Source organism: Sciurus carolinensis, chromosome 1 (assembly GCF_902686445.1).
Source record: "Sciurus carolinensis chromosome 1, mSciCar1.2, whole genome shotgun sequence".
Lineage (NCBI taxonomy): Eukaryota > Metazoa > Chordata > Mammalia > Rodentia > Sciuridae > Sciurus > Sciurus carolinensis.
In genome coordinates this window covers 15,175,468-15,196,547 of record NC_062213.1, presented here as the reverse complement: position 1 = coordinate 15,196,547, position 21,080 = coordinate 15,175,468, and the positions used below count along the sequence as shown (strand labels likewise).

The window sequence follows — 21,080 nt, the reverse complement described above, 5'->3', positions numbered from 1 at the left end:
AAGTTCTAGGCCAGTGTAGGCAACCTAGTGAGACCTCCAAAATAAAATAAAAAGGGTTGAAGGTGTAGCTCAGGGGTAGGGCACCCTGGTTGTACACACACACACACACACACACACACAGTAACAAAAATAATGTTAACAAAAAATATTCTTAGGCAGGGCAAGCAGAGAGAGGCAGTAACCAGGGAGGAGAAAATGATCAGGCCTTTATAGTGACACCAATGCTCAGAGCGTCTCCTCTTAGGTTGTCACACTGAGAGAAACCAAAGACTCAGATTTCAAGGTGCACTTGACTTGCTGGCACGTGCACCTGGGTATGTGGTGTGTTTTCACAAATTATTTGTGACATTACCTAAATGTCTGAGGCCAGATGGTTTGAGCCACTACGGAGCCCAGTGCGGCACCTTCTCTGACCGGTTCAGCTCTAGTGAGGCTTGTTTGGTGAGATCTGTCCCAATCGAATCCTCCTGAGAGCTGAGTCGGGGGCCGAGTCGTGGACGCGGGGCAACACCCGGGAAGGACCATGGAACCTGACAGGCTCTCCTTGAGCACACGACGTGCCGGGACTAGCTGTGGCGGATCACGTCTATCACTGCTCACTCCGGAACTGTGCACGCTAGTCGACATGTTATTTTCGTTCTGCAAATGAATACCCATCTCCTGGGAGGCACTGCACAGGGCGGTGCTGGCTGAGCAAGCCATGCCTCCCGGGGTATCTCTCAGTCCCTTCAAGACAGAGTGTGCCCGTCCTCCTGGGTCGGGACCCTCGTGCTATCTAGGGTCAGCCAGACAATGCTGAAGAGGACACTTTTGCTGTGGTAGGATGGAGATCCCTGCGGCTCGTCCTAAGGTAACCTACTCGGTTGACGTCTACATCAACAAAAGGAAGGAAAGCAGCTACTAGTGACTACTAGTAACTACGAGGTAACCTGTAGGGCTGGCCTCGCCCACCCCACTCCTCCAACCAGCTGCAGAGATGTGCGCTTTGCTGTCAAAAGTAGAGTGTCGAAGAGAGAGGAGAGGCTGTCGGAGTCTCTCTCTAAGACCTGGCGGACCTGCTAACCCGGACCCTCCCCAGCCACCACGTGAGGCCGGCTGTCCCTGCTCACGGGCCTGGAGCCCGGCCTTCCCGCCATCAGGCTTTATCTCAGGTTTTGCCTGGGTTGCTGTCCTGCCCCAGTGGAACCTGGGCGGTTGCCTAGACCACCTGGCATTCCTCGTTCTAGCCCCCGGGCACCCCGTGCTGGTCGGTCTCATAAACACTTCAAGAAGGCCTGACGCCCTCCAGCCAAGAGTGTCCCTGGGCCTGGCTAAGAAGGCAAGAGGGCCTACGGAGAAGTGTCTTTTAAGATGAGGCAAAGGGGCTAGAAACAGTCCAGCTCTCAGCCTGGGGGCAAAGAAAGGAAGGAGGAGAAAAGGTCAGGTGTAAAACTATCCTGCAGATGCTACAATGGTGGGTGCCTCCGTCAAAGCTCGCGACACATGGCATACAAGGACGAACCCCGATAAAACTGTGGACTTCAGATCATGAGATCGGGCTGGTGTCAGCTCACTGATCCCAACACGGGCACCACACGGATGCCAGACGGTGGCGGCGGGAGGGCACAGTGTGTGGGAGGTCTCTGTGAGTCTAAAATAAAGTTTGGCTGGGCGTGGGATCGCAGCCTGTAATCCCAGCCGCTGGGGAGGCTGAGGCAGGAGGATCCAGAGTTCAAAACCAGGCTCAGCAACTTAGCGAGGCTCTAAGCAACTCAGTGAGACCCGGTCTCTAGAATGAAATATAAAAAGGTTGGGGATGTGGCTCAGTGGTTAAGGACCTCTGAGTTCAATTCCCAGAAGATAAAAAGTTTATTAATTTTTCAAATAGTATTAAAAATATATATTGGTTCGAAGAACTACCACCATTTGATGCCTATGACTTTATGGAAAAACTTCACTTTTTCTGAAAATTAAAAAAAAAATGGACTCCCTCAAAATAGAGCATGAACATCCAGTAAGAGGTGAGAGAATTCTCTCTGTGGGCTATGAGGTACTGGCCAAAAGTGGAGCCAGGTGGCAAAGGGGAATGGACTCTGGCTTAAGCAGGGAAAGAGAATCAGTTCTGAAAAAAGTAACATTAAAAAATGAACAAAGATCTCTAAATGCTTTTCTGAGACAAAGGAGACCTGAATAAATTTATTCCTATCATCATCTTTTTTTCCCCATCCATATCTCAGGTGTGGTTTCTAGTATTAAATAAAATGACAAAATTTGCCAGCCAGTTCAAAATTAAAAATTCTGTGTATAGGGCCCACTTTCCCCAACAAAAACACTTCCATGAATTTTTTATTTAATTTATGTATAATTAATTTTATAATTTCATATTTATTATTATAACATTTTTATTGGAAAAAAAGTTTAGAGATTGGAGGAATGACTTTTCCTTAAAATAAATGTCAAGTAACTGGCGACATCTATAACCATTGCAAGTATTAAGGTTACACCTGGAATCTTGTCACAGACTGCTACTAGAGTCGGGTGCTACACACAGAAACGCAGAACCCGGGTCTGAGCATGGTAAAGGGGTTTGCTCAAGGGCACCGACCCTACACAAAGCAAAGTCAAATGTGGCAGAGCCAACGCCACCCACTTAGGTAAGTGCCCTGTGATCCGCTTAACTTATTCATCTAAGCTAATGAGCAGCTCTGGGGAGTGCATAAGTTTTAGATAAGTCTGGTGACTTACGGAAGTCACTAACTTGCCATGGTCACAGAGCAGGTCAAAGGCTGGAGCCAGGACCTGAAGAGGGCTGTGTTACTTGACCTCCACCTGTCGGGTGGGGGAAGAAGTCACAGAAGGGCAGACAGAAGGGAGCTGAGGAAGGAGGGGCTGTCACAATGCTCAGTCACAGGGAGAGTAGGGTCATTCTGGGACGGTCCATATTCCCCCCAGGTGTGTTATCAGTACTCACCTCACGATAAGAACTTAAAATCCCCTTTGGCTGAGTTGCCTCCCTTCTGTTCCCGTTCACCGTGCCCTCCAGTCATGCCTCCAGGTGCTACAGTAACAGTGACACATCAATGCTCTTCAGGTAACATTGCCAGCAGGAATGTGGGAGCAGAAGGGTCTTCTCTAGGGGTAAGGAGAAGGGCTGGTGGGAGTGATCAGGTGTCTTCCAAGGGAGGAACACCAGCCTGGGGCTTTGGAGACCAGTGTTCCTGTTTCAGGCCAGAAACTGTCATGTATCAGCTATGTGACATCAGAGAGCCAATTTCACTAAAACTGCTTACTTAACTATAAAATGGAGACGACATTATGATCTGTCCAGAAAGTGGGGTAATGAGTAAAACAGATCAGCATGGGCAAGAGGATATCCTCCCTGTTATTGTCCTCGTTGAACAATCCTCTCTTATCCTGCCGGGCCATCTAACACCCAGTGCCTTAAACATTCTCAGTAAAGAGGGATTGGATTAATGAGTAAACATAATAAAATGTGCAAACAAAGGTAATCGTTCATCTACTAAAGATCAAGGCTCGACAAACATTTCAAACACTATGACACCTGCTGAACAGTGAAGAATTAAGAAGAATCATCTCCTTCATATCTTACCAATTTCCCATATCAAGCTGAGAAAGTCTGCAAGACTAAAGGGAAGATCTCCCTCTCCTAGACAGAATCTGTATTTAAATAAGGCTATTTCTGTGTTTGTGTGGCATTGGAGATTGAGCCCAGGGGTACTGTACCACTGAGCTACACTCCCAGTCCTTTTTAATTTTATTTTGAGACAGTGTCTTCCTAAATTGCTGAGGTTGGCCTTGAACTTGCAATCTTCCTGCCTCTGCCTTTGGATCACTGGTATTACTATAGGTGAGCACCACAGTGCCTGGCAAAATAAAGTTTTTGAACACATACATTACCCCAGATTTTCTAAGCCCATCATAATGGTTATTGATCTTGTCCTCACAACCCTCATTTAAGGTAGATATGCTGCCTCTGTATTATTATATATTCATACTTTTATTAGTTTGTTAATATTAAATATGAAATGCTAAATATAGTATTATTTTTACCAAAACAACTTAAGTTCAGAGAGTTAAGTGAACTGTCCAATGTCACAAGTACACTGTACAGAAGAGGAAACAAAGTTTCCAAGAAGAGTAGGTAACTATTCCCAAGGTTCCCAGGCTAATAATCAGCAGAGGCTGGAGCAGAGAAACCCAGGACTTTGACTACAAAACTTTCACTATTCACTCTTCCCTGCTGTGTGTGTATCTACAGTTCAGATTTGTAACTGAAAACCCTCCCAGTTATGAGAGCAAAAAGAACTCACTGAATAGCAAGGTAAGCAGACCCTGGGAGTTGACCACACCGCTCGAGTTTCTCAGAGGATGGCAGCCCAGACTGTATGGCCGCAGTGGCCCGCCAGCTGAATGAAATCACCAATCACAGTTGCAAGGCTGTAAAACCTCCTGCTGTTTTAATGTTCTTCCCATCCAGTCTGCCATGCCACCTGTCCACTCCCCTGTGTTGGGCAAAAGCCTGAACCCTGTACTCTACTCCCTAACCTGGCTGGTGACTTAAGGCCACAGTAGCATTAGCAGGACAACCAGCAGTGCTGAGGGCAGAGAGGACAGTCACTTCCAGCTGCCTGTTCGATGCATCCTGAAAACCAAAGCTGTGTTCATCCCTTCAAATCACTGTCATGCCACCTTGAGAGATTCTGGGTATTTGCTAGTCTAGCAAAGCCCAACCCTAAAAGTCATTCACTCATTCAAATTTTAGTGATGGTCTCTGCCTGCTTCTTTGTTAAGCACTGGAGACACATGAACCAGTGGGACAGGTTGTGCAAGGAAGCTAGGGAGAGATGAATGAGCACCAAGAGCTGAAGCAAAGGCATCTGGGGAGCACTTGAGCCTCAAGTATTGTCTCCCCAGACTCCCTCCCTTGCTTAATGTAATCAGAGTCCACTGGAAGCACCTGGCTCTCTGCTCCACCTTTCCAAGGCTCCACATAAATACTACATCCTCAGGGAAGACTTCTCTGAATCACGGCTGGAGACATTCTTTGTCCCACACACCTTGAATATTTCCTCCATTGCATCTATCTCAACAGCAATGTAATTGAACACCTTCTTGTGCATTTCTTTTGGGGAAGTAGTGATCTGTCCTGTCTGTTGGGGTGGAAACCACATGAGGACAGTAACTAGGGATCTAGTCCATCTTTGCATTTAGGCACTGGGAATTGAGGAGCCTCCCAGTTAAGTACTGAGCGAATATGAGTAATATCATTTTCTCCCTTGTCCTGGGTTGCCCCTCCCTGTATGTTTCTGGTCTGATTTCAAAGGGACTACACACTTCACATGCCCATCTACCACCAGTTTTCAAACTCCAGTTATACTTCACACACATCTGCTTTATTTGTATACCTACCATCCGCACTTGACAGGGCCTCCATTTATTATAATCTGGACTATATGTGTGAGTAAAGTTGATTTTTTTTTCTTTTATTTTGGGAACCCAGGGCCATTTCACCACTGAACCACATCCCCAGCCCTTTATTATAATTCATTTAGGGACCGGGTCTTGATGAGTTGATTAGGACCTTGCTAAGTTGCTGAGGCTGACTTTGAACTCACAATCCTCCTGCCTCCTGAGCTGCTAGGATTATAGGCATGCTCCACTCTGCCCAGCTGATTTTTCTTTCCTTAGAAAGAAGCTCATGGGCAGGATCACTTCTTAAAAAAAAAAAACAAAAAAAAAACAAGAAACAAAAATGAACCTCTATGTTCTAGTTCCTAGTGTGAAAGAAATGTAAAAGTTGTCAGAATGAAAATAGTCATTTGTATCAGAAATGTTTATAAAAAATTAAAGTTAGGCCAGTCATGGTGGTGCATACCTGTAATTTCAGCCACTTGGGAGGCTAAGACTGGAGAATCACAAATTTGAGGCCAGCCTCAGCTAATTAGTGAGACTCAATTTCAAAATAAAAAATTAGAAGTATTCGGGGATATAGCTCAGCAGTACTGTGCCCCTGGGTTCAATCCTTAATACCAAAAATAAATAAATGAAATTGGGAGGTTATGAAAGAAGGGATCTTACAAAGCAATTGCTTAACTATTGCAAAACACTGCCAGAATCACCAGCTTGGGTAGAGTCCATCATGACCTTATACAAAAATTCTGCAAGGACATCTGCCTGACTACTGCCTGTTCAATCTGACACCACTCTTCTTGTTAATCATTGTGGCCAAGGATGATTATTTCAAAATATCTGATGTGATCCTTCTCATTTTTGTCTTGAAAAACTTCCCCATGCCTCAGCCTCTGAATATGCCCTAGATCACTGTGGCACACCCGGTCCCATGGCTAGGTGGTTCTCTTCTCAATATCACTCTTACTTGGAGAGCTGATTGATTTAGATGGATACCAGGCTGGGGTTCTGCACCCTCCTGCCTATTATGTTTACTCCAAGAGCAGATGCAGACACCAGCCAGCTTTTGCATTTATTCTACAGATAAAATTGCTGTATTTGTTTAATAAGCAGTTTTCCAGGTAAATTCAGTAAAGGAAATAAAAGACCTTTGCACATATTGTGGGTTTGTTCATTTTGCAGAGCCTTTTAAACGCTTTGGAACATGTCATTTTCCTACATTAAGCAAGCTCAGTCCACTTAGGAAATACAGGCACAGCAGCCTTCACCAAAACCACCCAGGGAATAAATGCACAGTTTTCTTAGGTTCTCCTTCCCCTATTTCCCCAATGAGGTCAATGTCAAATTAAGACTTCCCAGTCTGGGGCTTTCAAAATGACTTCATTGCTGCTTGGATTTCCTGTAACCTTCAGCATTCAACTTCCTTATTTAAGATCCTCATAGGAGTCTGTTGACAAAGCCCAGGCTTTTGAACCTCTTGGGATTGTGTGGCTTCTGTCACTGGCATAGGGCATGCTAATGCCCTGCACGTTCAACATGGTCCCCCTACCAACTGCTAGCAATTGCATCACTTAACATGCTAACAGTGCTATGTGATCAAGTCTGCCCATTTGTTGTAATCAAATTATGTGGTGAGCATGCTCCTTTTAACTGATACTCAAACCACCCGCTCAAGATGCAACATGGGTTACTGTACACCCTAACTCCCTGGTGTAGACTCCATAATGAGAACATGGTATCCAGCAATTTTTGCATTGATTCTGAAAATCAATGTGTACTGAAAATTTACGTTCATATTTTTCATGAACAATGATAGCTTAAAAGCAATAGGTGATTAATTCTCACACAGTAAATGCAAGATTGAGTCACTAAATGAATCCATCAAAATGTTTACTGAGCAATGCAAAGATGATACATACTAATATTCTCTGAAAACTTAATAGTAAGCTGAAAAGCTTGAATTTGGATCAAAAATATCAGAAAATAGTACAATATATAAGTGGAAAAAATAGGAATTCAGTGACCCCCTAATAGATGGCTTATTAGAAAACCTCAAGCATTTTTTCAAAAGAACTTGATGGGTTTTATTTTAATAAGACAGAGTGAAGAGGAAATGGCTTAAAAGATATCATCAATCTTTTATTTAACTAAGCACTGCCCTTCATTTTGAAGGAAATGATACAATTTCAAATTGGAACTTCCTTCTCAAGAAGTGGTATAAGAACATAACATTGATTTAACATACAACCTTCAACAAAAAATAAGGTTCATACAATTTACTGGGAAATAATATGCAGATGAAGTTTATCCCGTTAGTGTAATTCTCCATGGGTCACAAGTATTATACCCAAGAATAAAACACATAATGAAAAATTTGAATAAACCAGTCAAGTTTATAGGTATTCTGATTTAAAAAAAAAAAAAAAAAAAAAAAAAAAAACAAAACTCACAAGTAAAATCTAACTTTCCAAACAAATCTTATGACCATGATCACATGAGATTATATTCTAATTTGTAAAAAATGGTTAGACAAGCACATAATATCAAGAGTCTTCAACACAGTGGATCCCATTAAAGAAACAAAAAAAAAAATAGAAAACAAGTAGTCCTTAAATTTTCTCAGTTTCTATAGCATATGTCATATAAAATTAAAGTTTTACTTCCAAAAAATATGTTCCATATGGTCGTAGTGTGGTCCAACGGTGCTGTTAGGGCCCGAAGCACCAGGGACACAAGAAGTATAACCACTGAAGTGATTTTTTTTTTTTTTTCTCATAAAAACTAAAAATTTTCTTAAAGGTCTGGAATAAAGTCTTCTGCTAGGCATTTTTAGTGCTACAAAGTCATTTTAAATTAAATGTGGAATAAAAGCTACAAAAACTATGAGTTCCTTTAATATAAAAAGTTGTGTAGCTGAAGTTGTGGGCTTCTTTGACACACATAAGCAGTCTCAATAAAATATTTGCTCAGGTAAGAAAATAGAATTTGTCTGGTTTCATTTAGCATACGTTCCAGTCCATGTCCTGCTTATCCCTGCCAGAGCTTCTGAGGAATATTGGAATCGATATTTCTTTCCTTCAAAGAGCATCCGTAATTCACAGTACAAAATAGTTTTAAAGTCTTATTCCTAAGGAGAAACAAAAATTATTAAATATACTTTTTTTTTTTTTTCTAAAGTGCCAGATGTAGTCACTGCCAGGGTATTTAAAAAAAAAAAAAAAAAAAAAAAAATCACTTCTCCACAACACTGCCATCCATCTTAAGAACCTGGAGCTCTTAAGAGATCTGAACCCCTCACCAGTTGGTTGTGGCTTGTCTTTAAGCAGTATATTCATACGAAAATTTCCAGTGGAATCTCCTATTCCTAAGCATTACACATTTAGCATCTCTGGTACTCTGTAGAAACGCTGGCACCACGCTCCAAAAGGATCATCTGGCACAGATCTATTTCCTATTCTAGTCCATTTTCAAGCCATTATCAAAAGCCTCTTCCTGGAGCAGTCTGTTACTAACTGTTGGAGTAGGTTTTATAGGAGCTCTTGGTTCAAGTTGAGACTTCGTCTCATTTGGAACAACACAAAGTCACTGCTACCCTCAGTGTAACCAGACTTTCCATTTTGGGGAAGAGGAAGGAGACAGATGAAGAGTGGAGGGGTGGGGAGGGGAAGAGTCCTGTGGTCCAGAGTTGTGGGACAGTGACAACTCTTTCTTTTCCCCCCTACCGTCTGGATGGTGTTCAACCCATCTGTTAGATATAGTAGGTTCTCCTAAATGTCTTTACCCAATTTTCTCTTGTACTGCTTTTCTATGAGCGAGAGAATACAAATGCAAAGCTGTGTTAAATGTGGGAACTAGACCTCCATTTCCGATGGAGACTGGTTTTCCTCCGATGTCCAGCAGGGCTAGAGTGTGGTTCACTTTTAACAATCAAAGGAACAGGACCTGTTTGGGGACCACTGTGAAAACTGGCAACACAGCTAATGCCCTTGTGACAGAAAGGTTTCACGTTGGGGTATAAGAAGATTTGGGCATTTAAAAATTATGGCCTCAACTTCTTTGTCTGAAAAAAAGTAAACAGACATGAAGATCCTTCAAGTCTCACTGCCTTGACTTAGAGCTCTCCAAGCAAAAAGCCCAAGGATGAAGGTGGTTGTGAATTACTTAAGGACGGTTCTATTCCAGCTGTTAATAATTAGTTCAATGACTTGTCCAAAGTAGTTTATAACAACACCCAAGAAGGAATTAAACAAAAAAACGAAACCCTCAAAATTTACTCAGCTTTTGAGATAGCACTGGTAACAGGCACTGAGAAGCACTCAAAATCAAGGGCACACCCACAGAATACAAGGGACAGGTGGAAAAATTATTCAAAGCCTCACACTAAAGCACACAGTTGCTTAGTAGCAAATCCAAGTAGTATCTGCTCAGTCTGCTACTATCAGATCCCATAACCACCAACCTGTGTTTAGGACTGTCATCGGATTCTGTGCTGACTACACCAAGGGGCAACTGTAATGGACATCACCCCTCTAAATTGCAAAGACTCTGGAGGGGTGTACTCCAAGCAACAGGGAGACTACTGCAGTATTAAAAAGACTTTGCCCCTTGAATTAAACCGCATCAGTGTGGCTGGCAAAATAAGTATCTTTCTACTGAAACAGGTCTCAAGCCCAAGATTTTACCACCAGAAGAACAGAAGAGAGGGTGAGGGAGATGGGCCTGTGAGAGGAAAAATTTAAAAAAGGAAAGAGGAAAAAAACCACAGGATCACCAACAAAGCTTTGTTTTAAAAGGGTTACCTTCACCATTCAGGAAGGAAGTGGAAGAGGAGATTAACTTATTCTTGCCAGGGCAGCACTGTTCAGCTGCTTCCCTGGTGGATGCTTTATGGGGTGCACGAGTGAACCCCATCTGTGACCTGTGGACCAGCACAGCCAAGCAGGTTTAATTAGATCACAGACACAAAGGGCTATTCTCTCCTTTGCTAACAAATAACACAGCTCTAAGTGTCTACAACAGCAGGCAGAAAAACAAAGGCGCAGACCTGAACCTTAATTGAATCCTTCCCATGACTGGCCCTTGACAATGATTTACTTGTAACCTGGAAGGGGCAGGTGGAGCAACAGACTAAGCTAAGATCCAGCTCCTGAAGATGAATTACTTGGGGATGGAGAAGGGAGGTAGTCTTTGTGGCCCGAGTTTGTTCAACTATTTGTTACACTTAATAGGGGCTGCTTGGTTTTGGTCTGATGCTCCCAGACCTTGTTGTGGTTTCACCAGCCTCGCGCCCCAGGAATCCCATAAAATAAATCACACCAGCCTTCTGGATCCCACTCACAGCTCAGCGGGGGAAGATGATAAGCAGCTCTAGGCTGCAGGCCATGGTGGTGTCTCCCCAACCCCCCTCTGGCCTCTGTACCAGGCATCCTCTGAGCTCAGTGTAGGGGAGAAGCAGAGGTAATGGCAGGGATCTGAAGGTACTCTGAACTTTTCTCCAACCTTGCGTGTTTAAGGGTCGATTCTGAACCCAGATTAAGCAAGTCTACAGTATGCCCCACAACAGAAAGGAAGACAAGCCTGAGGGGGCCCGGCAGGAAATACTATCTATTCACTCAAAAGCGCTCCTACCTGCTCCCTCTGTTCCCTTCCTCCTTCCCTGTCCACAGCCGGCTGCACATTTCACCAACTCTCCATTTTCCAAAGGGCCCAGGAATCCCAGGGGGGCCCAGAAGGTGGCAGAGGAGGGAGGGAGGGAGGGAGGAAGAGGAGGAGAAAGGGGACAGCGGCTGCTGCAAACAGCTCCCTTTTGCAGCGCTGCCCTCCACTCGCCCGTCAGTGTGCCACTGCCTCTCCATCTTCCCCCTCCAAGCGCGGTGAAGGGATGGGCCTGGGAGGCGGCGTAGTCCGCGCCGCATCGCTGTCGCCCTCGTCCGGTTCCGCCGGGTGCAGGTGCATGGCGAGCTCCTGCAGTACCGCAGCGCGTCCGATCTGGTCGTTCCGCCGCTTCTCCATGATCAGGTCCTCCAGGCTCTGGAACTCCAGCGTGTGGCTGCGCTGAGCCGAGAGTTGAATTTGCAAGCGGTAGGGCTGCTTGCCGATGCGCAGCTCGCCGCCGATCTTGAACTCGCGCTTGCCATAGCGGCACCAGGCGGCAAAGCTCTCTGAGTTGCGCCAGCTGAGCTCGCGCTCCTTGGCGCCCACGTGCGCCAGCGCGTTGCGCACCACCGCACTGGGGCTCAGAGGCTTGTAGCGGTACAGATCGTTGACCACACGGCCGCGGCGGCCCTGGCTGGCGTCAGTCAGGAAGCTGTTGCTCACCTCCAGCCGGTGCAGGTGTACCACCTGGAAGTTGCCCACGTACACTGCCCAGTGCGGGTACTGCGCCTGCGACACAAACTCCACCAGGTCGCCTGGATTGCACTTGTTGAGCAGGTTCTCTGGTGTGTAGGTGCTCAGCGCCGCCGAGCCCGGCGCAAAGCTCTTCTGGTAGATGCACTCGTCGCGGTAGAACACTGAGCACTCTACCTCGTGCAGCCGCGGGTCGTAAGGCTGCGGCGGGGGCGGCGGCGGTCCGTCCCCGCAGTCGGGCAACCCGCCGCCATCCGGCCCTTGGGGCGGTGGCTGTGGCTCCACGTCCTCGTCGTCATTGGAAAAGATATAAGACACACCGATGCGGGGACCGTCGTCCCGGTCCACACCGGTCGGGTCGGCCGTTGGAACTTCCTTGTAACTTAGGTGGGTCAGCTTCTCCACCTGGTTGCCCATCACGCTGTGGACACAGGTTCACACCGCCGCGAGGGGAGAAAGCGAAACCACCACTAGGGTCATTGGCACGGGTCCCCGGACAGGGGCTGCGGCCACCTGTTGGAACCGAAAGAAAGCCGTATCTGTAAGAGTCCCTCCAGGAAAAGGACATTTTGTTAAGAGAAAGAATGAGTGGGGACCGAGCACCTGGGGCCATTTTAGGGGAGTCTCGGTTGCAGCGCGCCTTTCGTCGTTTCTCCTCCTCCAGGGTCAAGGTAACAGGAGATAAGGCAACTCCCGCTCTCCCCCGTCCCCAGCGTTCACCTGGCCCAGGCAAAAGCCATTGCATCAGCGGCTCCTACCGCTTCCGCCCGCGCCCTACCTGCCAAGTCCGGGCAGGAGGGAAGAAGGAAATAGAAACTTTACTCCAATCTCCCCTCTCCTAAGTCCCCCTCCCACGGCAGGCCCTACCGAGCCCCTGCGACGTCCCTCAACGCCTTCGTCCCCGGGGAGCAGTAGAGGATTCCGTAGCGCGGCCCGGGCAGGTGAGCCACCCTACCTGGCTCACCTGCGGCGCTCCCTCCCGGGGCTCCTTTCCCCTCCCCCGCGCGCTCGCCGGCCTCCGGTTCGGGTTACAGCGCGAACTCACCCGTAGGGAGGTGGAAGCCGAGGGAAATTGGGAGGGGCCCCCTGCCGCACCCCGAGACTTCTAGGACGAGTTTGCGGGTGTGGGCTCCGCAGTCCCTGCTCTCCCGGCACCGGCGGCAGCGAAGCTGGGCAGGGGGTAGAGAAGCATGTCTTCCCCGCGGCTGCGTCGCGCCCCAAGACTTGCAGGCGGGGGGCAATTCCTGTTCACACCGCGCCCCCTCCCTCCTACAGGCGCTGCTGCCCCCGCTCGGCCAGCTCTATAGGGAGGTGGGGCGCGAGGAGAAGGAGGCAGCCTCGCTCCCGGCGGCGGCAGCTCCCGCTCGGGCCGGGTGAGCAACAAGCGCCGGAGCGGGAGGGACGGGATTGTAGATCCGGCTCCGGGCTCCCGGGCGGGAACGCAGCCCGTGGCATTTAAAGAGACAGGCGCTGGCTCGGGAGCTCGGGTCTTTCCCAGACGGTGCTGCGCCGCCGGGATCCCCACCCCCGCCCCGCCCACCCGGGCTGCGGGGCTCCGCCCGGGCCACGCCCCCTCCAGAGCGGTTTAAATCCCGCTGATAAATAATCAGCCCGCTAGCTGGGGCCGGCCCCCTGCGCTGGCCCCTTGTCCTCCGCTGTCTCTGTGTTTTTCAGAGCCACCTGCCAGTATAGAAATGAAGAAGAGGAGACTTAGCGTTTCTTTCTTTTCCCTTCCATTTCTTCTTCCTCAGTACCTGGAGAGGGAGGAGCAGAGTCATCAGGGGCTTCTGCTTCTTTTTTTTTGCTGGTCCAGAACGTTATTTCTTGACCTAAAGATCATAGGAAGGCGTCCGCAGGACTCTAGAAGCTCTTCGGCTCAGAGGCATTTCCAGAATGAGTAGTGTGAAGCTTGAGGGTAGGAAAAAAAATTCAGAGAAAGGAAATGGTGTAAAACAGAATGAAGACCGTTACTGGCTGGCTCCTAAAACCGGTGCGCGGTTTATTACAGGTCCCTCGAAGTTATACAAAGTTAATTCCATGACCTCTGTTGTTTCTAGAGAGTTACCAGTTTGTTGAGTCCTGAGAAAAGTCATGCAGAAATGGCAGCTTTTCTTGGGGGTGGGGGATGTAGGAATTGCCTAATTGTCCTTGAATTAGAAACAAATTAGCAGAGGCCCCTGGTGGATATAATTCCTTCCTGCTGACTTTGAGAAGGAAGTGACAAAAGTATTGCTTATTAACCTCCTCCACAAGAGGACACTTTCCCCCCACTGACTTCATCTCTTGTACCTAAGATGTAGGCTACCAAAGCGCGTGTGTTGGGGTGGGGTGGGTACTGGTCAGAATCGTGGTTGAGAATTGCCGGCCCCATTTACAATGGACAAGTTTAGGAAGTGCCCAAACTCATTTGTAAGAATGCAACGTAAGACTGATACCCTGTTTTCCATCATTGTTTCTTTTGACTAAATTTTTCCAAGTAATGCTGTTATTTATTCAGTATGTATACCAACCCCTGGAAACAGAAATATACTACTACTGTGATCCTTTTTAGTTTGAGAGAATAAAAAAATCAATCTACTTATGTACTTTTAAGCCAGAAAAATCAATATTGTCAGGGCTGTGATGGAAGTTAGTCCTTCAGCAAGTCTAAGATCACGGTATGAGCTCCACCAAAATGAGGCTTCTGTGTACAGTATGTGCAGATTCAATTGAAATATTTTCAGACTGACCTCAGGCACATGCGACTGGGTGACATTCCCTGGGGCCTTTTGATAGCACGTGCTCTGGGGCTGCTGTTAACTGCTATGTTAACTGTGTGTGTGGGTACCCATTTTATAGGGAGAATTAGACTGAGACAAGGATGGGTCATCTCATGTCTGTTAGACTGGGAACCTCTGCTACTGTCCAGTGTGTTAGGCTACTTTGCCTCTAGGTGGCGCTAAATGGGTTGACAGGGATGGGAGACCATGGAAGGATACCCTTGAATGACAGTGGGCTGCCAGCGCTCTGAATCACAGGTCTAATGCTTGAGGTAACAAGGCCTAGTTGTCTAACTGTGTCTCCTAATTTCTCAAGGACATCTATTCAGGTGCACAATAGTGGTTAATTTCTAGAACTGACCAATGTAAAAGTTTCAGAGGGAAGACTGTGTCGACCTTCTATCTGAATGCCTGCACTTATCAGTTGCTCAATAAATGCTTGATGGATAGTGGAGAGAAATATTTGGCCATGGTTGAAGAATTACTTCCTAATCTGGCTGGGAGAAGAGAAGGAGTGGTGCACACCTATAATCCCAGCAACTCAAGGGGTTGAGTCAGGAAGATAGTAAGTTCAAGGCCAGCCTGGGCAACTTTGCAAAACCTTGTCTCAAAATGCAAGGGTATATTAGCATCTACATATCAGAGAAATCATTTGACCTTTGGTTTTATGGGATTGACTTATTTTGCATAGCATGATATTTTCTAGCTCCACCCATTTACCTGCGAATGTCATCATTTCATTCTTCTTTAAGGTTGAGTAATATTCCATTGTGTATATACACAACATTTTCTTTATCTATTCATCTGTTGAAGGACACTTAGGTTGGTTCCATAGTTTAGCTATTGTGGATTGAGCTGCTGTAAACATTGATGTGGCTGCATCACTGTAGTATGCTGATTTTAAGTCCTTTGGGTATAAACCAAGGAGTGGGATAACTGGGTCAAATGGTGGTTCCATTCCAAGTTTTCTGAGGAATCTCCATACCTCTTTCCATAATGGTTGTACCAATTTGCATTCCCACCAGCATTGTATGAGTGTACCTTTTCCCCACATCCTCTCCAACATTTATTGTTGCTTGTATTCTTGATAATTGCCATTCTGACTGTGGTGAGATGAAATCTTAGAGTAGTTTTGATTTGCATTTTTCTAATTGCTAGAGATGTTGAACATTTTTTTTCATGTATTTGTTGATCCATTGTATTTCTTCTTCTGTGAAGTGTCTGTTCAGTTCCTTAGCCCATTTATTGATTGGGTTATTTTTGTATTTTGGGTGTTAAGTGTTTTGAGCTCTTTACATGTCCTAAATATTAATACTCTTTCCGAGGTGCATGTGGTAAAGATTCTTTTCCTATTTCACAATAAGTGGGGGCAGGGAAGAATAGAGTTACTTTGGATTAGGTAGAGGAGAGTGAAGTGAGGCGGGGGGAGTGGGAGTAGGAAGGACAGCAGAATGAACCTGACATCATTCCCCTAAGTACATATATAACTATAAAACCAGTGTGATTCTACATCATGTACAACCAGAAGAATGAGAAATTATACTCCATTTATGTATGATACGTCAAAGTGCATTCTACTGTCATGTGTAACTAATTAGAACAAATTAGGAAAAGAAAAGGTAGTGGAGATATAGCTCAGTGCTACACTGCCTGCACCCATCTTCAACACACACCCTGTGGATGGAGTCAATCCCCAGGACTGAAAAAGAAAGACAATACTCTCTGGTTTTATAAGACAGTCAGTGAGAAAATGAAGAGATGACGCCTTTTGATAACTAGCCTCTGGTAGATTCTTGATTTTCAGGGGCCGGGATTCGAACCGTGGTCCTTGCACATGCTAGACGAGCGCTCTCCAAAAGGAGCTATTTCTTCAGCTCCAATTCTTGTGTTAATGCCGTCTGGGGCTCACCCTCCATCTGGTCACCTTGAGTACATGGTCAGAGGTTATAAAATGGCTCTCGAACATGCTTGGCTCATCTCAGTTACTGTTTAATACATTTTAAGTTCGTTTTCAGCAATTTAAAAACTTGAGAGAACTCATTAAAAAAATCATATTTCTGGCTGTACTTGATGAATCCAAGGCTGTGAGCCATCAGGCCCATGATCCAAAGAGAACTGGTGCTGAGTGGCAGTTGCTTTGGGAGATGTATTCTCCTCTGGCCTAGCTTACTGGGGTCCGCTGTGTGGCCCTGGGGGCTTCTCTGCTGGCCATCTCACATTTTATCACTTGATGGTATGTAATTCAGCACCTGATCATACACTGCTTAGTATTATTCTCTAATTCATCTATTTTAAATGTCTCTTCTAGAGAGAATTTAATTCAAAACATATTTCTTGGATATACTTGGTATTATTGTTATTTTTGGTCTTATACTAGTCTTATTCGCTGTGCTATGTATTGCACAGCAGGCTAAGTGTTATAGATATTCCCGTCCCCATAGAATTCAGGGTTGTCAGAGACCCAGACTCTTCAGGACACTGCATCATGTCCTGGGAGAAGGGGCAGTGGAGGCTGCTGAGGAGGTGAGGTGACTCTTAAGATATGTGGATACAAGGATGAGTGGTGGAGGAAGTGCCTGCCACCAGGGGCCCTGGCCTGGGGGGAGAGAGCAACTCCTAGGTTAGCGATAGCCGCCATTGAGTTTGCTCTTGATTCTTTTACAAAGGAGAATAAAATCTCGAGAGTCTGTGGCTTCTCCCAGCTGGTAAGTGGGAAGGTCACATAGGTCTGCTTTGCTTCCAGGCCCATGCTTGCAATCACTTGGTTTAAATAGAGACAAACAGATTCTAAAATACTTAACAAATATCCAAGTGTCTGGTTCTACTGGACTCCAGGGAGACAGCCATGGACATGGCAGACGAAATCCCTTTTCTTGTGACATTTACATGGTGATGGGACCAGGCAGATGATAAGGAGGAATGTCAGAGAGAGCAGGGCTGTGGAAGAGAATAAGGGACTGAGTAAGTGTCACTAAGGAGGAGGTGATGGCAGGGGCCTCCTTTGGATAAGCCTGTCAGGGAATAGTCCCAAGGAAGTGGAACGTGGACTGAGAATGGATGGATGAGAAGGGTTGGCTTTGGCACTCTCTCCAGAAGGAAGACTAAAAGCAAAGACCAGAGAGGGAAAGGGTTTTGGATTTTTAGGGAAAAGGAAAATACAGGGTTGGTTGTGACTAGTACAGCAGAACGGGACTGTGCTAGGGGACACAGGTGGAGAGGGGACACAGGTGGAGAGGCAGGCTGCCTTTGGAATACACGGCTGGTCTGCTGGCTGTCCTATGGAAAATGGACCAAGGAGAAAGAAAGGAGGCAGGTGCCACCGAGGGCCAGGCTGTGGAGAGGACAGACAGAAGGAGCCTGGTGAGCAAGGGACAGCCTGTTAAAATGCTGTCTCCAACAGCAGCTTGAAGTATAGAAATGCAGCTTGTCTCCCCAGCAGCCGGCCTAAGTGTCCCATGCCACACACCTCCTTGGGGGAGACACTCAACAGAAACAGGTCCAGCTGAATGCTAGTGAGTCACCCGCACGGTATTCCTGCCCACATCAGTGGGGAGTAACTGAGAATTGATGTTTCTTCCTGACAAGGCCCGGGCCCAGACACGGCGGGCAGAGTGAAGGTCTTGGTTGAAATAAATGGCTTGCTTGAAGAATGTACACAACAGGAGCAGGAGGGAGGACAGCTGCTCGGCAGTCTGGACGCTGCCCCTCCTCACTCTGGGCCCCAGGCCCATGGCAGCAGCGCCCAACCCAGCGAGTTTGCTGGGACACAGGATCCTCTACACCTCCCTCACGCTGGGAAACTCTCAGATCGACTTAGGCCTGTTATTAACTGTGGGGACCCTAGGAGTTGAGCAGTAGCAAAAAGGAACCATACAACCTCAATCAGCATCCTGTTTGCTGGGCCGCTAAGGGAGGGCTTGCCTCACTGTGAATCCCCAGATAAGAAGCACCTTGTAAATCCTGAAGGAGAAGCCAGACACAATTTATACCCCATGTGAGAGCCAGACGATGATTCTAGTTTGAGGAGTGAAAGGATGACCATCTGTTGTGGGTGTCTTCTTACTAAATCTCCACACCAGTCCTGTGGCATTTCTCAGATAGGAATGTTATACTCCGCTGGGGCTGTAACTCGGTGGCACAGCACTTGCCTAGCATGTGTGAGGCATGGGTTTGATCCTTGGCTCCACATATAAATAAACAAGTCGACAACTAAAAAAATATATCTTAAATAAAAGAATGTTATACTCCATGTATGTATAATACATCAAAATACATTCTACTGTCATGTATAACTAAAAGAACAAATGAGAAGAATGTTAAAAAAGAATGCAAAGTCCAAGGGAGGTCAACGTGGGACTCTTGCTCATTGTAAGGAAGCGACTAGATTCAAACCCAAAGGTGTCCGGCTCCGAGTCTGTTTGTCATACTGTGTCAAGCACCCGTGAGGATCACCAGCATGTGTGTGTGTTTGCTCGGTCAGAAAGTGGCAGTACGAGTGACCAACATGTCCTGGTTTGCCTGGGACTTTCCTGGCTTTCCCACTGAGAGCTTCATGGCCTGGGCAAACTGGCCCAGTTGACCACCCTGCCGGAGAACCTCCCTGATCTGGTCATTGTCCTTTCTGAGCCACGGGCTGCCCTCAGGGCTGAGCTGGGAATGGCGCTGGGTTGGAGCAGGGAGGAGGGAGGAGAGCAAGGAGAATTGGGGGTTTTATGCTCAGAGCAGACCCTAGTGTCCAGGCAGAGACAGCCATCTGGTAAAAGAGACCTGGCATGTTGCATTCGGCTCAGCCCGTTTTTTGTCATTCTTTTTTTGTGGGTGTTTTTCATCGGGCTCCTCACCAGGTAAGGGCTGAGTCTTGCCCACCTCTGAGGTCCTGGCCTGCGGCTGCTCTCCTCACCCTCCCAGTCCACTTGTCATTGGTCATTAAAACTGCATAAGAGGTGGCACATTTTAGCGGAATTATTCCTTGACCTTGACTAAGGAGGGAGGCACAGAGAGTGCTGGGGGAGGCCCTTCTCCTTGCCTTCTGTGCTCTTTTGCTCAGGTCACCAGAGCAGGCTGGACCAGACGGAGCTGGTCTGTCAGGTGGGCCTGGCTGATGAGGAGCGGCCTGGAGAAGCAGCCAGGCTGTAGCCCGCCTCAAGCCCTCAGCTCTCCATGCATTAATCCTATCGCCAGGTTTTCTACGAGGGAGCTCGAAACCTTTCCTGGAGGCGGGTACACCCGTGGAGTCTGTCCCTCCCAGAAGCCTGCTGTTTCTGGAGGCCCTTGCCATCGTATTGTTAATGTGGAGCCCAAGTTTGATTTGTGCTCAGGAGTCTGAGCTTGTAGCTGGGCTCCTGCAGGAGCCTCATGAAAGATGCATTTCGCCAGGCAGTTCCAGGGGAGAGACTGGCTTAAATTACAGCTCTACAAATCCAAATATTGGCATATCTGCAAATCCAAATGTAGGGATTTAAAAAAAAAAATCTAAATTCTAAGAATCTTATTCTGCACTTCTTGTGTGAGAAAGGGAGGCTGAGGTGTTCAGGCAAGGCTGTCAATAACAAGAGAATCTTCGCAGAGCACACCCAACCTCCTTTCGTTCCCTAGGCATTTTTCATGCTTCCGTGAAAGAAGCACTCTGACGAGAGACAGGAAGACAGCCTTGGTCTGGTTCAGCATGGCTTCGGCAGCCCAGGTTTGGGGGACCTCCACCCAACATGTGGGGTAGAGGAGGGCTGAGCAAATCTAGGGGGTCCGTCCATTTTCTTTCCTTCATTTCTAGGTCCGGGGCCAAGGGATCCGCATGGCTTGCTCACAACACTCCAGTCCATTCATGACAGAGCAGCCCTGGGGATCCTGTGTGATGCTGAGCCATGCCAGGTGGTTCCTCTGCTCAGAACCCTCCTGTGGCCCCTCATCTCCCTTCCTCGGAGAAGGCCAGGGTTCCTATGGTCATCTTCAAGGCCCTGGCTGACCTGCCTCCATCATTTCCTCTCTGACACCTGTCACTCATACCTCCAGACACACTGGCCCTCTGTTCTTGCCCTTCCCCCAGGGCATGCCAGGGCAGGCGTGGGTCTTTCCCAGAATTGTAGCACTTCCTGTTCCTTCTACCTGGAACACCTCCTTCCAGATCCGTTCCTGGCATGTCCCTCTAAGTCAATTCAGATGTCAGCTTCCTGGTAAGCCTTCTCTGACCACTCTACTTAAAATGGCTCTCTCATACGTACTCCTTATCCCTTGCAATGATTTGGATGTGGTTTGTCCCTGAAGGATCCCCGGATTAGAGGATTGGTCTGCAGTGTGGTATTGGGGCCTTTAAGAGGTGGGGCCTACTGGGAGTTGGTTAGATCTTTGGGGGCACAGCCCTGAGAAGGGATGAAGGCGGTTCTGGGATCTGGTTAGTTCCAAAGAGAGTTGTTATAAAAGAGTGAGCCTCACCTGTCAACTGTTCTCTGGTTTCCTCTCCTGCCAGGTCATTCATCTCTCAGATACTTCCATTATTGTGATGCCTTCAGTCATGAGGCTTTCACCAGAGCTGACCAGAAGCTGAAGCCATGGTTTTGAACCTCTGAA

The 21,080-nt window shown here is 47.1% G+C and overlaps 1 protein-coding gene across 8 annotated transcripts in view; it reads right to left on the bottom strand.

The window, feature by feature from the left end:
- The window catches only part of Lratd2 (LRAT domain containing 2), a 79,069-nt gene extending 65,848 nt beyond the window's left edge, over positions 1 to 13,221 (bottom strand). For 3 of the 8 annotated variants that reach the window (XR_007103970.1, XR_007103971.1, XR_007103972.1), the window contains exons 1-2: positions 4,311 to 4,391; positions 2,951 to 3,111 (exon numbers count right to left, since the gene is read on the bottom strand). Coding sequence is in view for 1 of the 8 variants with exons in the window: in XM_047517849.1 (XP_047373805.1) it covers positions 11,242 to 12,174 (933 nt within the window). In the remaining 7 variants the exon portion in view is untranslated. Of the gene's footprint in view, positions 1 to 2,950; positions 3,112 to 4,310; positions 4,392 to 8,117; positions 12,271 to 12,802 lie in introns of those variants that run through there. The other 5 variants (XR_007103973.1, XR_007103974.1, XR_007103969.1 and 2 more) reach the window with 4 other exon arrangements.
- Between the last annotated feature and the right edge of the window lie 7,859 nt (positions 13,222 to 21,080).